General features: G+C 40.7%; 1 protein-coding gene across 1 annotated transcript; it reads left to right on the top strand.

The window, feature by feature from the left end:
* The first annotated feature begins 10345 nt into the window (after positions 1-10345).
* LOC139159869 (zinc finger protein 93-like) lies at positions 10346-15316 on the top strand. Its single transcript, XM_070737293.1, has 3 exons — positions 10346-10428; positions 10812-10976; positions 13612-15316. The coding sequence occupies exon 3, from the start codon at positions 13700-13702 to the stop codon at positions 14942-14944; it is 1245 nt and encodes a 414-aa protein (XP_070593394.1). The 5' UTR covers positions 10346-10428; positions 10812-10976; positions 13612-13699; the 3' UTR covers positions 14945-15316.

Raw genomic sequence — 15316 nt, 5'->3', positions numbered from 1 at the left:
AAAACAATATGTATGAAGAAATCTAATTAATGTTTTAAAAATAATTATTAATAAAATCATTTAAAAACTCATATGTAGTCATTCCCATTCATTCAATTCAATCATTCACAACATCAGCCGGAAACAATCTCATCTTGCACGTCCCCCATGCCCGCTGGAAGAGGTAGGTCTTCAGAGCTTTACGAAAGAACAGGAGGGAGGGGGTGGTACGTATCTCCAGGGGGAGTTCATTCCAGAGGGCCGGGGCCGCCACAGAGAAGACTCTTTCCTTAGGCCCCATCAGATGACATTGTCTGGCTGACGGGACCTGGAAAAGGCCAACTCTGTGGGACCTAACCAGTTGCTGGGGTGCATGAGGCAGAAAACAGTCCCATAGGTAATCTGGTCCTAAAATAATCAAAAGGCATCACTTTTCTGATGGTAGTTTCAAGTTTCAGGTTTTATTGGATTTATATGCTGCTCTTCTCCGAAAACTCGGGGCGGCTAACAACAATCATAAACAATATACAATAATAATCCAATACTAAAAGCGAATTAAAACCCCTTAATTTATAAAACCAAACATACATACAAACATACCATGCATACAATTGTAACGGCCTAGGGGGAGAAGAAGTCTTAATTCCCCCATGCCTAGTGGCAGAGGTGGGTTTTAAGAAGCTTACAAAAGGCGAGGAGGGTGGGGGTAATTCTAATCTCTGGGGGGAGTTGGTTCCAGAGGGCTGTGGCTGCCACAGAGAAGGCTCTTCCCCTGGGTCCCGCCAAGCAGCGTTGTTTAGTTGACGGGACCCGGAGAAGACCCACTCTGTGGGACCTAACTGGCCGCTGGGATTCGTGCGGCAGAAGGCAGTCCCTGAGGTAATCTGGTCCAGTGCCATGAAGGGCTTTATAGGTCATAACCAACACTTTGAATTGTGACCGGAAACTGATCAGCAACCAATGCAGACTGCGGAGTGTTGGTGTGACATGGGCATATTTAGAGAAGCCCATGATTGCTCTCGCAGCTGCATTCTGCACGATCTGAAGTTTCCAAACACTTTTCAAAGGTAGCCCCATGTAGAGAGTGTTACAGTAGTCGAGCCTCGAGGTGATGAGGTCATGAGTGACTGTGAGCAATGACTCCCGGTCCAAATAGGGTCGCAACTGGTGCACCAGGCGAACCTGGGTGAACGCCCCCCTCACCACAGCTGAAAGATGTTTCTCTAATGTGAGCTGTGGATCGAGGAGGATGCCCAAGTTGCGAACCCTCTCTGAGGGGGTCAATGATTCTCCCCCCAGGGTAATGGACAGACAGATGGAATTGTCCTTGGGAGGCAGGACCCACAGCCACTCCGTCTTGTCTGGGTTGAGTTTGAGTTTGTTGACACCCATCCAGGCCCCAACAGCCTCCAGTCACCGGCACATTACTTCCACTGCTTCGCTGGCTTCATAGACACTCCAGAGTTAGTGGAAGAGACTTTGGAGGTTTTCTAGCCCAACCCCTTGCTCAGACAGGAAACTCTATACCACTGATGGTGACCTTTTTTGGTTCGCGTGCTAAAAGGGGTGGGGTTGGGGTTCTAGCATGTGTGCACGTGCCACACCCCTTCCCTCTCCCCCCATGCATGTACACACCCAGTGATGGGCTACCAAAATTTTTACTACCAAACTGTGGCCGTGGCTTATGCATTTTGTTTCAACATCTTTCAGTGCAAATTGGGTGCTCTGGGGTGGAGCTCCAAATTTTGCTACCGGAACTGCATTCCTGACCGTTCCCGTAGGAGCCCATCGCTGCACACACCCCTGCTGCCCCCCAAGCAGGTGCACAGGCCTTTCTGTATATAATTTTAAAAAATTTTCTCCACCTTGAAATAAAACAACTTATAAGTACAAACACTACAGCAATGTTTAACATAGAACAGATACAAAAAATTCCCCATCATCTTCTTTTACAATCATATCTAAAATATAAAATCCTATACAGTGGTACCTCATGATACGAACTTAATTGGTTCCAGGAGGAGGTTCGTAAGGTGAAAAGTTCGTAAGATGAAACAATGTTTCCCATAGGAATCAATGTAAAAGCAAATAATGCGTGCAAATCCTTCAGGAAAATACCAAACTTTAGAAGGGAGGCGAACAGAGGGCAGGGAGGAGCAGCTAAAGGGGGTGGGTGGAAGAAGCAAGGCTAGGCTAAAGGGTGAGTGGGAAGGAAGAAAGGCAAGGGGGGCGCCCCTCCCTCTTCTTTCTTCAAAAGACACCGTTTCAGTGCCTTTCCAAGCACGTTGTTCTCTGCAAAAATTTTCCTCCCCCAAGCTGCCCCTCCCTCCTCCCTTTTCTTTCTTAAAAAGACACCCTTTCAGTTCCTTTGCAAGCACGTTGTTCTCTGCAAAATGTTTCCTACTCCAAGCAGCCCCTCCCTTTTCTTTCTTCAAAAAAGGGGGGGAAAAGAAACCCCTTCATCCCAGCAGCAGCTGCTTGGGTTTGTAAGGTGAAAATAGTTCGGAAGAAGAGGCAAAAAAATCTTAAACACCGGGTTCGTATCTTGAAAAGTTCGTTAGAAGAGGCGTTCGTAAGATGAGGTACCACTGTACACAACTTGTATATCTTTTCACAATTATTAAAAATTATTAAACTTTTTATGTCTATAGAATGAAAAATAAAGAAACTTCTCAGACTCCAACATTTTACCTTATCAAATCCTTATATTTAAAAAAAATAGAAAAAAATCATATGTTTAAGCTAATCTTAATAACTATCTTTAGTGTTATATCGTTACTTAATGCTACCACCATTTCTTTTCTTCGTCATCTGGGTTCTAATAACTATATCTCAATACTCTTATCTCAATTCAAAGTTGAATAGTTAATAAAAATTAAATATATTTTAACTTTCCATCCATTGGTAAAACTTTTCCCAGATTTTATAATATTCTAAATCATTTCTATCCCTTCTACATTTAGGCAAGAAAAACAAAATGCACAGATACTGTATATGTGGTACATTGCTAATAGTTAGTAACTGTGAGAGGGATCTTGGAGTCCTAGTGGACAAGCATTTAAATATGAACCAGCAGTGTGCAGCAGCTGCCAAAAGAGCCAACACAGTTTTAGGCTGCATTAACAGAGGGATAGAATCAAGATCACGTGAAGTGTTAATACCACTTTATAAGGCCTTGTTAAGGCCACACTTGGAATACTGCATTTAGTTTTGGTTGCCATGATGCAAAAAGGATGTTGAGACTCTAGAAAAAGTGCAGAGAAGAGCAACAAAGATGATTAGGGGACTGGAGGCTAAACATATGAAGAACAGTTGCAGGAAGTAGGCATGGCTAGTTTAATGAAAAGAAGGACTAGGAGAGACATGATAGCAGTCTTCCAGTATCTCAGGGGTTGCCACAAAGAAGAAGGAGTCAACCTATTCTCCAAAGCACCTGCTGAGGGTAGAACAAGAAGCAATGGGTGGAAACTAAACAAGGAGAGAAGTAACTTAGAACTAAGGAGAAACTTCCTGGCAGTCAGAACGGTTGATCAGTGGAACAGCTTGCCTCCAGAAGTTGTGAATGCTCCAACAATGGAAGTTTTTAAGCAGATGTTGGATAACCATCTGTCTGAACTAGTGTAGGGTTTCCTGCCTAAGCAGGGAGTTGGATTAGAAGACTTCCAAGGTCCCTTCCAACTCTGTTGTTGTTGTTGTTGTTGTTGTTGTTGTTGTTGTTGTTGTTGTTGTTATGTTTCAGAGACAATCTACTCATCTCTGCACAGTCCATAATTTTCCTCAAAACTTCCCTTTCAGATGGAACTCTATTCAGTTTCCAAGTTTGTGCATATGCAATTCTTGCCACTGTTATTATATGTATAATTAAGTATGTTTCTTCTCTATTAACGTTGTCTGGTAATATATCCAGAAGGTATATCACAGGTTTAAGTTCAGTAGTTAGAAACATAGAAACATAGAAGACTGACAACAGAAAAAGACCTCATGCTCCATCTAGTCTGCCCTTATTCTACAGTATTTCCTGTATTTTATCTTAGGATGGATATATGTTTATTCCAGGCCTGTTTAAACATGGTGGCTTACCAACCACGTCTGCTGGAAGTTTGTTCCAAGAATCTACTCTCTCATGTTGCTTTTGAACTTTCCCCCAACTAACTTCAGATTGTGTCCCCTTGTTCTTATGTTCACTTTCCTATTAAAAACACTTCCCTCCTGAACCTCATTTAACCCTTTAACATATTTAAATGTTTTGATCATGTCCCTCCTTTTCCTTCTATCCTCCAGACTATACAGATTGAGTTCATTAACTCTTTCCTGATACATTTTATGCTTAAGACCTTCCACCATTCTTGTAGCCCGCCTTGTCAATATCTTTTTGGAGGTGAGGTCTCCAGAACTGAACACAGTATTCCAAATGTGGTCTCACCAGCGCTCTATATAGTTCTTCTCAAAATCTTCTGTATCCAGTGTTGAATTTGTATCCAATATTTCCGTGCTTCTGAACAAGTCCACCACATATGATAAAATGAGCCAGGTATTGCACTACATTTCCAACATTGCATCAATAAATTCTTAAAGATTGTTGCTAACTTTTCTGGTGACATATACCATCTATAAATCATCTTATACATATTTTCCTTAAATGCAGTTGACATTTTCATTTTATAAATTCTCTCCCTTAGTTGCCAACTATCTATATTTATTGTATAGCCAAAGTTTCTCATCCATTTTATCATTGTGTCTTTAACCTGTTCAAATTCTAATTTGTTAACAAATTCTAATAGTTAACAAATACTTGTAGAACTTTTTAATCAAATTTTCATCTTGACCAAATAAAATTTGGTCTGTTTTTTGTAAATTAATACCTTCTGATTTAAAGTCTTTTTCATTCCTTGTTTTTAGTTGTAAATACATAAACCAATCCAAAATCTCCTCTTTCTCTTACATCTTGCAAGTTTTTAAAACTAATCCTTGCTCTAATGGCAACTAATCTATGGCAACTAATCTTGCCATATAAATTTAATTACCATTTTATTCATCTCATTAAAAAAAACCTTATCAAGTTTAACTGGAATTGTTGAAAACAAAAACAACAGACTTGACAATATATTCATCTTAATCAAAGTTATTCTACCCATCATTGACAGCTGACGTACCTTCCATTTCTCTAAGTCTTTCTCAGTTTTTTTTTAAGTTTTATATAATTGTCTTCCTTAATTGATGAACATCTCGTTGTTAGCTGAATCCCCAAGCACTTCACATTTTTCATAATCTGAACCTCCAATTGTGTTTCTAATTGAATTTTCTATTACTTCGTCATATTCCTCACAATCAATTTAGTTTTGTCTTTATTGATCTTAAGTCCTGCAACTTCTCCATATCTTTCAATTTGAGATGAAAGCTTCAATCCTGAAGTTGGGAGACTTTCAAGAATAAAAACTAAGTCATCAGCAAATGCTTGTAACTTATATTTTTGGTCTTTTATCTTTAAGTCCTGCAATCTGTTCATCAGCTCTTACATTTCTATTTAAAACTCCCACGTTAAAATAAATAACAATAGCGACAAGGGACATCCTTGTCTAGTGTCTTTAGTGATCTCCACCATTTCTCCATTCTCCATCACTATCCTAGGCGACCGTTTTTTATATATTGCCTCAATAACATGAAGGAATTCTGCCTCAAAGTTCATATATTGTAATTGCCTATTCAAAAATTGCCACTTTTATTGAAGGCCCCGAGGAGATTTCTGGCCAGAAAAGCCACTGTGAAACAAGTGGAAGCCAGAAAGCCCAAATAGCTAGGTATGATGTAGAACATGACAACAGAGCCTTAATTGCATTACAGAATGACCTTTCCAAGCTTGGAATGGAGATCAGAATCAGGAAATAGGGGAGAAACTCTATGCCAGATGGACCAGATGATAAATCTGTATACTAGAACAAGAAAAGATGATGGAGTTGGCCAAGCTCTTTCCCAACCATTTCTTCACTTGGTTTCCTAGTTTTGTGGCCAGAAAAGCCAGCATCACTGTGATTGTCTTGGCCAAGAGAGCAGAAACAGCAACTAAGAAAATAATACTGAACACTGTCAGAGAAGGTAGGTGACTTTCCTTGGCTTACCAATGAAGAGAAGAGGAAACAAGAAGCAAAGCAGGAGTGAAACCAGGAGGATGTAGGAGAGGTCCAGGTTGACAATGGGTGTTTCTCAGTATTTAATGAAGATGATTAAAATAAAGCCTGTGCTGGTAATAATAATAATAATAATAATAATAATAATAATAATAATAATAATAATAATAATAATGCCTGTCATTAGATACACAGCTGGCATAGTGAACTGGACTCAAGCAGAGCTGGACAACCTGGACAGGAAAACCAGAAAATTAATGACGATCCATCATGCACTACACCCCCGCAGTGACGTTGACAGGCTGTATTTACCAAGGAAAATAGGCGGCAGAGGACTTTTGCAAGTGAAGCAGACAGTAGAAGAAGAGAAGCATGCATTAGCTGACTATGTGGAGGGGAGCAAAGAGTCAGCGTTGATGGAGGTCAACAATAGGAAGCTTCTCAAGGTGAAGCAAACTAAGGACCAGTACAGAAAAACTGTAACTCAATGTCGTATGGACAGTTGGCAGAACAAAGCATTGCATGGACAGTTTTTGGAGAAGATTGAAGGCAAAGTGGATAAAGAAAAGACCTGGTCATGGCTTACAAGTGGAACACTCAAAAAGGAGACAGAAGGACTAATACTGGCGGCACAAGAACAGGCCATTAGAACAAATGCTGTCAAAGCCAGAATTGAAAACTCAACAGACGATCCAAAGTGCAGACTCTGTAAAGAAACAGATGAAACAATCGATCACATACTCAGCTGCCGCAAAATGATCGCACAGACTGACTACAAGCATAGACATGATGCTGTGGCACAGATGATCCACTGGAACATGTGCCGGAACTACCATTTACCAGTGGCAAAGAACTGGTGGGATCGTAAGCCCGAAAAAGTGGTCGAAAATGAGCAAGCAAAACTACTGTGGGACTTCCGACTTCAGACTGACCGAATTCTAAAGCATAACACACCAGATATTGTGATCGTGGAGAAAAAGAAAGTATGGATCATCAACATCACAATCCCAGGAGACAGCAGAATTGAGGAGAAGCAGCTAGAGAAATTAGTGAAATACGAAGATCTAAAAATCGAGCTGCAACGACTCTGGCATAAGCCAGTGAAAGTGGTCCCAGTGGTACTTGGCACGCTGGGCGCAGTACCAAAGGATTTCAGCGGACATTTGAAAACCATCAGAATTGACAAAATCTCCATCTGTCAATTGCAAAAGGCTGCTTTACTGGGATCGGCAAACATAATTCGCCACTACATCACGCAGTCCTAGGTGCTTGGGAAGCGCCCGATTGGTGATGAAACACGAAATCCAGCATAGTGATCTCGTTTGCTGTGTTGTACTGACATAATAATAATAATAATAAGAAGAAGAAGAAGAAGAAGAAGAAGAAGAACAACAACAACAACAACAACAACAACAGACTTGGAAGGGACCTTGGAGGTCTTCTAGTCCAACCCCCTGCTTAGACAGGAAATCTTTCACTACCTCAGACAGATGGTTATCCAACATCTGCTTACAATAATTTAATAATAATAATAATAATAATAATAATAATAATAATAATAATAATTTAGTAGACTTGTATGCCGTCCCTCTCCGTAGACTCGGGGCAGCTCACAACAACAATAAAAACAAACTTCCAGCAGATGTGGTAGATAAATCCACAGTAACTGAATTTAAACATGCCTGGGATAAACATATATCCATCCTAAGATAAAATACAGAAAATAGTATAAGGGAAGACTAGATAGACCATGAGGTCTTTTTCTGCCGTCAGACTTCTATGTTTCTATGTTTCTAATATAGGTACAAATCTAATAATTAAAACTATGACTAAAACCCATTATCTTAAAAAAAACAATCAATATTACACAATCAAATTAATTAAACACAATTAAAAACTTCCAGTGTTGGGACATTCACAACTTCTGGAGGCAAGCTGTTCCACTGATCAACCATTCTGACTGTCAGGAAATTTCTCCTTAATTCTAAGTTACTTCTCTCCTTGTTTAGTTTCCACTTTTAGTTTAGTTTGTTGATCAATAGGAGAGCTGAAGATTTAAAGAGATGTGTAAAAAAAGGTATCAGATATACAATGAAGATGCCTCTGTTTGTAATTGGAGAGAGAGTGATCACACTCATGATTAATTGGAGTGCAAGTTGCTTAGTACATACATAGCAGGTTGTGAATTCTCTTTAACTTTGAACTATACAATACTCAGTTTAGTGTGAATTGTAAAATGATACCAGGTTGCTTATCATGTGACTCAAAATTCACTTAATGTCAGGTTACAATACGTGTAATTAAGATTGCTATATGGACTGCATGTTTTATGGATACATTTAAATTTTCAAAGCATGTTCTTTTTTCTTTACTGTGATATTTCATTATTATTGAAGTGCATTATAGAAAAAGTGCAAAGAGTGATGATTAGGGGACTGGAGGCTAAAACATGAAAAATGGTTGCAGGAAGTGGGCATGGCTAGTTTAATGAAAAGAAGAACCAGGGAAGACATGATAGCAGTCTTCCAATACTTGAGGGGCTGCACAAAGAAGGAGTCAACCTTTTCTCCAAAGCACCTGAGGGTAGAACAATGGGTAGAAACTAAACAAGGAGAGAAGTAACTTAGAACTAAGGAAAAATTTCCTGACAGTCAGAACTGCTGATCAGTGGAACAGCTTGCCTCCAGAAGTTGTGAATATCCCAACACTGGAAGTTTTTAAGAAGATGTTGGATAACCATCTGTCTGAAGTAGTGTAAGGCTATCTGCCTAAGCAGGGAGTTGGACTAGAAGACCTCCAAGGTCCCTTCCAACTCTGTTGTTATTGTTGTTGTTATTTCAACAATACAATGCAACAAACGAGATCATTATGCTGGATTTTGTATTTCATCAATATTGTTGTTGTTATCGCTATTATTGTTATTATTGTTATATCACATTGCATTCAATGTTTTTCTTACCTATTTCCGTCCATTTGGAAACAATTGCCTTCCCATCTTAAAAGCTCCTAAGGAACGCTGCCCCAGACAAACTTGATGCAACCCCTCTGGCAATCTCACACTACTTATCAGAGCTTACAAAATTTTTGCCAGACCCATCCTCGAATACAGCTCATCTGTTTGGAACCCATATCGCATCTCAGACATTCACACCCTTGAAAATGTCCAAAGATACTTCACCAGAAGAGCCCTTCACTCCTCCACTCAAAACAGAATACCTTATGAGACTAGACTTTCAATCCTGGGCCTAGAAAGCTTAGAACTAAGAGGCCTTAAACAAGATCTAGGTATTGCCCACAAGATCATATGCTTCAACGTCCTGCCTGTCGGCGACTACTTCAGCTTCAACCACAACAACACAAGAGCACACAACAGATTTAAACTTAATATTAACTGCTCCAAACTTGACTGTAAAAAATATGACATCAGTAACTGAGTTGTTGAAGCGTGGAACTCATTACCGGACTCCATAGTGTCATCCCCAAACCCCCAACACTTTTCCATTAGACTATCCACGGTTGACCTATCCAGATTCCTAAGAGATCAGTAAGGGGTGAGTACAAGTGCACTAGAGTGCCTTCCGTCCCCTGTCCTATTGCTCTCCTATATTTCCTATACCTTTCTTCTATTCCTATATCTCTTCTTCTATTCTTTCATTGATATGTTCTATTCCTATATCTTCTCTTCTATTCTTTCTTAGATATATTTTACTATGAGTATCTCCTCTATAACCTTCATCATGTATTTTACTATGTGTGTGTTTAGTGGGTATATATATAATCATTATTAGATTTGTCTCACTGTTATATTGTTTTTGTATTACTGTTGTGAGCCGCCCCGAGTCTTCGGAGAGGGACAGCATACAAATCTAATAATAATAATAATAATAATAATAATAATAATAATAATAATAATAATAATAATAATAATAATAATAATAATATTTGTGTATGGGACAAAATAAATAAATAAAATAAAATCTGGTGACAGCTTCTCACAACCCAGATGCCTCTGCCGGGCCTTAGATCACCTGCGCGTGTGTGTGTGTGTGTGTGTGTGAGGGAGGGAGGGAGGCAGGGAGAGAGAGAGAGAGCTGATGCGAATCCTACTTGCTCCTCCCTCCCCTTCTCCCTCCCTATTTCATCAATCCTCTTCTTGCTCCCGGCTTCGAAGGAGTTAAGTAGAGGCGATGGAGTCTTCCTAGAGAGGAAGAAAATTTGGGCTGGAGTTTGCGGTCTCGCCTTAATTTCTACCGGAGTCGGACGCCAGGAGCGGCGTTTGCAGAAGGGGCTGAGACCGATCCTGCTCTGCCTCCGGGCATTTCTGGTGTGTGTGGGTTGGGGAGGGGTGCTGGGTGGAGATCGCGCCCTTGGGGTTCCCCACTTAATGTGTTGATGGGGGGAGAGAAACACCCGTCGGTGGGTTCCTTCCACCCGCCTTGTGCATTTGAGCTGCAGGGGGACAAGAAAAGAGTTGGGAAGCCCCCCTACCCAAAAAAAGACCAGAGCCGTTCCTGCAGATATAAAAGATTGGGTGAGGAGGGGGCCGCCTCCTTTGCAGAACAAAGCGAGGGGGTCCGTGGTCTCCCCTTTTCCATGCCCTGATTGGGGGGGGGGGGGAGCAGCTTAGCCCCTTCCCCGTCTCCCGTGGTTCTGGCTTTCAGTTTGATTGCTGCTACCTTTCCTCTCTCTCCCACGCCCCCTTTGCAGGTGTTGGATGGAAAATCCACCTGGTTCCGTTCCAAGCCAGAAGAAAGACGCTGGGAACAAAATCGGATCCTGGAGGCTGATTGAATAGAAGGTCCATTTATCGGTGGACAGAAAACCACCCGAGTTTGTGGTTCTGGGCAGCTGACAAAACGGAATTTGGAGTGGGTGTGTATTTATACCTTGTGGATTCCTAAGGGGTCATGGCTGGTTTTATAGGCAAAAGGGGAAAGTGTTTGATTTGACTTAATCTGGTCAACCTCGTTTGTTGCTTACCTGAGTTTCTGTCTTGACCCTATCTGCCTTTCTAAAAAAGTGGCCTCCTCGGTTGTTGTTTTTTGGGGGGGAGGGGGGCAGGAAAACTAATTCTCCTTTAAGGGAAATATTTTATCCTGCCTTTTAAAAAGTATTTCCAAAAATATTTCCTTCTTCTGGGGCAGATGGGCTTCCCACTCAGGGTCTATTCAGTGTCTTACTAGGTGTAGATCGGCTTTATTTGGTGCAGCTTTTAATAATAATGATGATGATGATGATGATGATGATGAAAGTACTTGGCACGCTGGGCGCAGTGCCAAAGGATCTCAGCGGACATTTGAAAACCATCAGAATTGACAAAATCTCCATCTGTCAATTGTAAGAGGCCGCTTTACTGGGATCGGCAAACATAATTCGCCACTACATCACACAGTCTTAGGTACTTGGGAAGCGCCCGACTGGTGATGAAAAACGAAATCCAGCATAGTGATCTCGTTTGCTGTATTGTATTGACATAATAATAATAATAATAATAATAATTATTATTATTATTATTATTATTATTATTATTATTATTATTGAAAAGGGGCAAAGCCACCTTTAGTTTTCTTTCTCCTTTCTTTTCTTGTCTTAAAGTTTTTTTAAATTAATACAATTAAAAACATTTGACATGGTGTGACTTTTCTGGTCTGAACATTTCCATCAAGTTTTACCTTACAATAAATACAGTTTCTCCTTGCTATATAGATATATGCAGTCTATTTCTAGTCAAACAAATAAAGTTCTTTTTTTGTTTGTGAAGATTACATCGATACCAATCCCCTTATATGTCAGAGAGGACTAACATAAACATTTCTACACTTTCAACTTATCAATGATCCTTTTCCCCAACATTCTTCCTTGTCTCAAATAGTGGTACATATTATTCCAGATTTCATGACATTCTGTTTCAATCTTATCTTTGAGTTCCAGGGTCAACCTGTCCATTTCGGCACAAGACAATATTTCATTTAATACTACTTCTAGGGGGGTCTCCTTGTTTTTCAATTTTTGTGCAAAGGCCAGTCTTGTTGCAGTTAGAATGTGTAATATAAGATATAATGTTCTCTTGTTGCATTTGTCCTTTGCAACATCCAATAAGAATAGTTTTTACTTTATTTCTATATTTTGCATTAACACCTCTTCCAACCATTGTTTAATCTGTTATCAAAAATCTCAAGCTTTCGAGCAGTCCCATCACATATGATAAAAAGTCCCTGACATTGCTTTGCATTTCCAACACATTTTGGAAAGTCTCGCGGGGAGGGGGGGAGATACCACCTGTAAAAATATCTTGTCTAGATATATATCTTGTATACATGGCATTGGACCAGAATACCTCTGAGACTGCCTTCTGCCACACAAACCCCAGCGGCCGATTAGGCCCCACAGAGTTGACCTTCTCTGGGTCCCGTCGACTAAACAATAATGTCATCTGGTGGGACCCAGGGGGAGAGCCTTCTCTGTGGTGGTCCCGGCCCTCTGGAACCAACTCCCCCCAGAGATTAGGACTGCCCCCACCCTCCTTGCCTTTTGTAAGTTATTAAAAACTCATCTCTACTGTCAGGCATGTGGAAACTAACACACACCCCAATTGTCAAGGCTGGTGTATGGTTTGATTGGTTGTGTGATTATTTTATTTTATTATCAAGGTTTTAAACTGTATTTTAAAATTGGATTTGTACACTGTTTGTGTTGTTGTGAGCCGGCCCGAGTCCTCAGAGACAAGCGGCATACAAATTGAATAAATTATTATTATTATTATTATTATTATTATTATTATTATTATTATTATTATTGTTCAGTTCTGGAGACCTCACCTACAAAAAGATATTGACAAAATTGAACGGGTCCAAAGATGGGCTACAAGAATGGTGGAAGGTCTTAAGCATAAAACGTATCAGGAAAGACTTAATGAACTCAATCTGTATAGTCTGGAGGACAGAAGGAAAAGGGGGGACATGATCGAAACATTTAAATATGTTAAAGGGTTAAATAAGGTCCAGGAGGGAAGTGTTTTTAATAGGAAATGGAACACAAGAACAAGGGAACACAATCTGAAGTTAGTTGGGGGAAAGATCAAAGGCAACATGAGAAAATATTATTTTACTGAAAGAGTAGTAGATCCCTGGAACAAATTTCCAGCAGACGTGGTTGGTAAATCCACAGTAACTGAATTTAAACATGCATGGGATAAACATATATCCATTGTAAGATAAAATACAGGAAATAGTATAAGGGCAGACTAGATGGACCATGAGGTCTTTTTCTGCCATCAGTCTTCTATGTTTCTATTATTATGTGAGTTTTCTATTTCTCTCCCATAATTCCCATAATTAAAATTCCTTTAGTTTTCTTAGGTGTATTTTAGCCTTTTTTTTTCTTAACCCATCCTACTGCTCATCAGTTCTAGATATAGGGTGGGAATGCATAAAAGCAGAAGTCCATTACGCCAAAACAATCCTTTCTCATATTATCTTTTTTCCCCTTATTGTATTACCCTTGCCAGCGTAAAAGACTGTGACCAAAGATTTACCTGCAAGACAACTATCAACAAATAATAGAAATTCATCCCAAGGCAGCAGCCGCCAGAAAGGATGGAGCCTGGGAAAATCTTAGATTTCCCATCAGACGCAAGCGGCACTTCGAGAAACTGCAAAGAAACCCATGAATGCTCAGAGTGTGGGAAATCCTTTGCTTGCAGGTCCCTCCTTTTGACCCACAGGAAGGTCCATGTGGGAAGTGGACCCAGTCAAGGTTTGGAGGGCGAGAAATCTTTCAATGGGAAAAACTCCAAAGATCTCAGGAGTCCCCCCAGACTAAAACCTTATAAATGTGACGAATGTGACTTATGCTTTGGGCAAACTTCGCACCTTCTTACACATCAGAAAGTCCACACGGGAGAGAAACCTTATCAATGCCTGGAATGTGGGAAACGTTTCCGCGAAAAAGCCACTCTCGTAAAGCACGAGAGGATTCACACAGGGGAGAAACCTTACAAGTGTTCGGAATGTGGGAAGAGCTTTTCCCAGAAGACAAACCTTTGTGTCCATGAGAAGTTCCATGCAGGAATCAAACCCCACAAATGCTTGGAGTGCGGGAAATGTTTCACCCAGAGTTCATCTCTTCGGAGCCATGAGAAAAACCACAGAGGGGAGAAAAACGAAAAGTGCCTCGAGTGCGGGAAATGTTTTACCTTGAGATCAAACCTGCTGCAACATCAGAGACTTCACACCGGAGAGAGACCCTACAAATGCTCAGAGTGTGAGAAACGGTTCCTAACTCCTTCTGATCTTCGGAAACACCAGATAGGGCACCAGGACGAGAGACTGTATAAATGTGGGGAGTGTGGGAAAGGTTTTCTTGGACAAAAGAAGCTTCAGAATCACGAGAGAGCCCATAGAGGGGAGAAGCCATTCAAATGTGTGGAGTGTGGAATGTGCTTTTCCCAAAAACACCATGTCACAAGGCATCAGAGGGTCCATGTAGGAGAGAAGCCACATCAATGCACGGAGTGCAAAAAAACCTTCTGTTATAATGAATCTCTTATAAGACATCATCAAATCCACTCAGGAGAGAAACCATATCAATGCGAGGAGTGTGGGAAGAGCTTTACTCACAGCAGTCATCTTAATTCCCACAAAAGGATCCACACAGAAGAGAAGCCATATAAATGCGTGGAGTGTGGGAAGGGCTTTAAGTGGAATTCTGCCCTTACCTGCCACAAAAGGACCCACACAGGAGAGAAACCATTTCAATGCAAGGAGTGTGGGAAGACTTTTGCTCGTAGCAGCCAACTTAATTCGCACAAGAGGATCCACACAGGGGAGAAGCCATATTAGCGCATGGAGAGTTGAAAAGACTTTTCATTGTAGCAATAATCTGAATTCCCATAAATGGATCCGTGCGCGAGAAAAACCATATATATGTGTGCAATGTGGAGAGGACTTTTTTAAAAGTTGTGATCTCACGTCCCATGAAAGAATCCATACTCAGTGTGTGTATGGGTGGGTGTAGATGTGGCCCACGATGAGGTCAGATTGACCCCATGCAGCCATCCTGGAAATGGTAAGGAGCTGACCCACATAACTTCAGCCCGGCCCATGCCTTCCTGATGTGCCTGCATGCCCACGGGCCCAGATTGCCACCACCATCTGCAGTGCAACAAAAGTAGTCTGGAACTACAATAAAAAAGAATAGTTGAAATCTTCCAA

This window comes from Erythrolamprus reginae, chromosome 2 (genome assembly GCF_031021105.1).
Source record: "Erythrolamprus reginae isolate rEryReg1 chromosome 2, rEryReg1.hap1, whole genome shotgun sequence".
NCBI classification, from domain to species: Eukaryota; Metazoa; Chordata; class Lepidosauria; order Squamata; family Dipsadidae; genus Erythrolamprus; species Erythrolamprus reginae.
The sequence above is the reverse complement of the archived record's forward strand: the minus strand, read 5'-3'. Positions and strand labels throughout refer to the sequence as shown.

Bases quoted from the DNA above. Each gene is read 5' to 3' on its own strand.
- LOC139159869 (XM_070737293.1), top strand. From the start codon at position 13,700: ATGGAGCCTGGGAAAATCTTAGATTTCCCATCAGACGCAAGCGGCACT.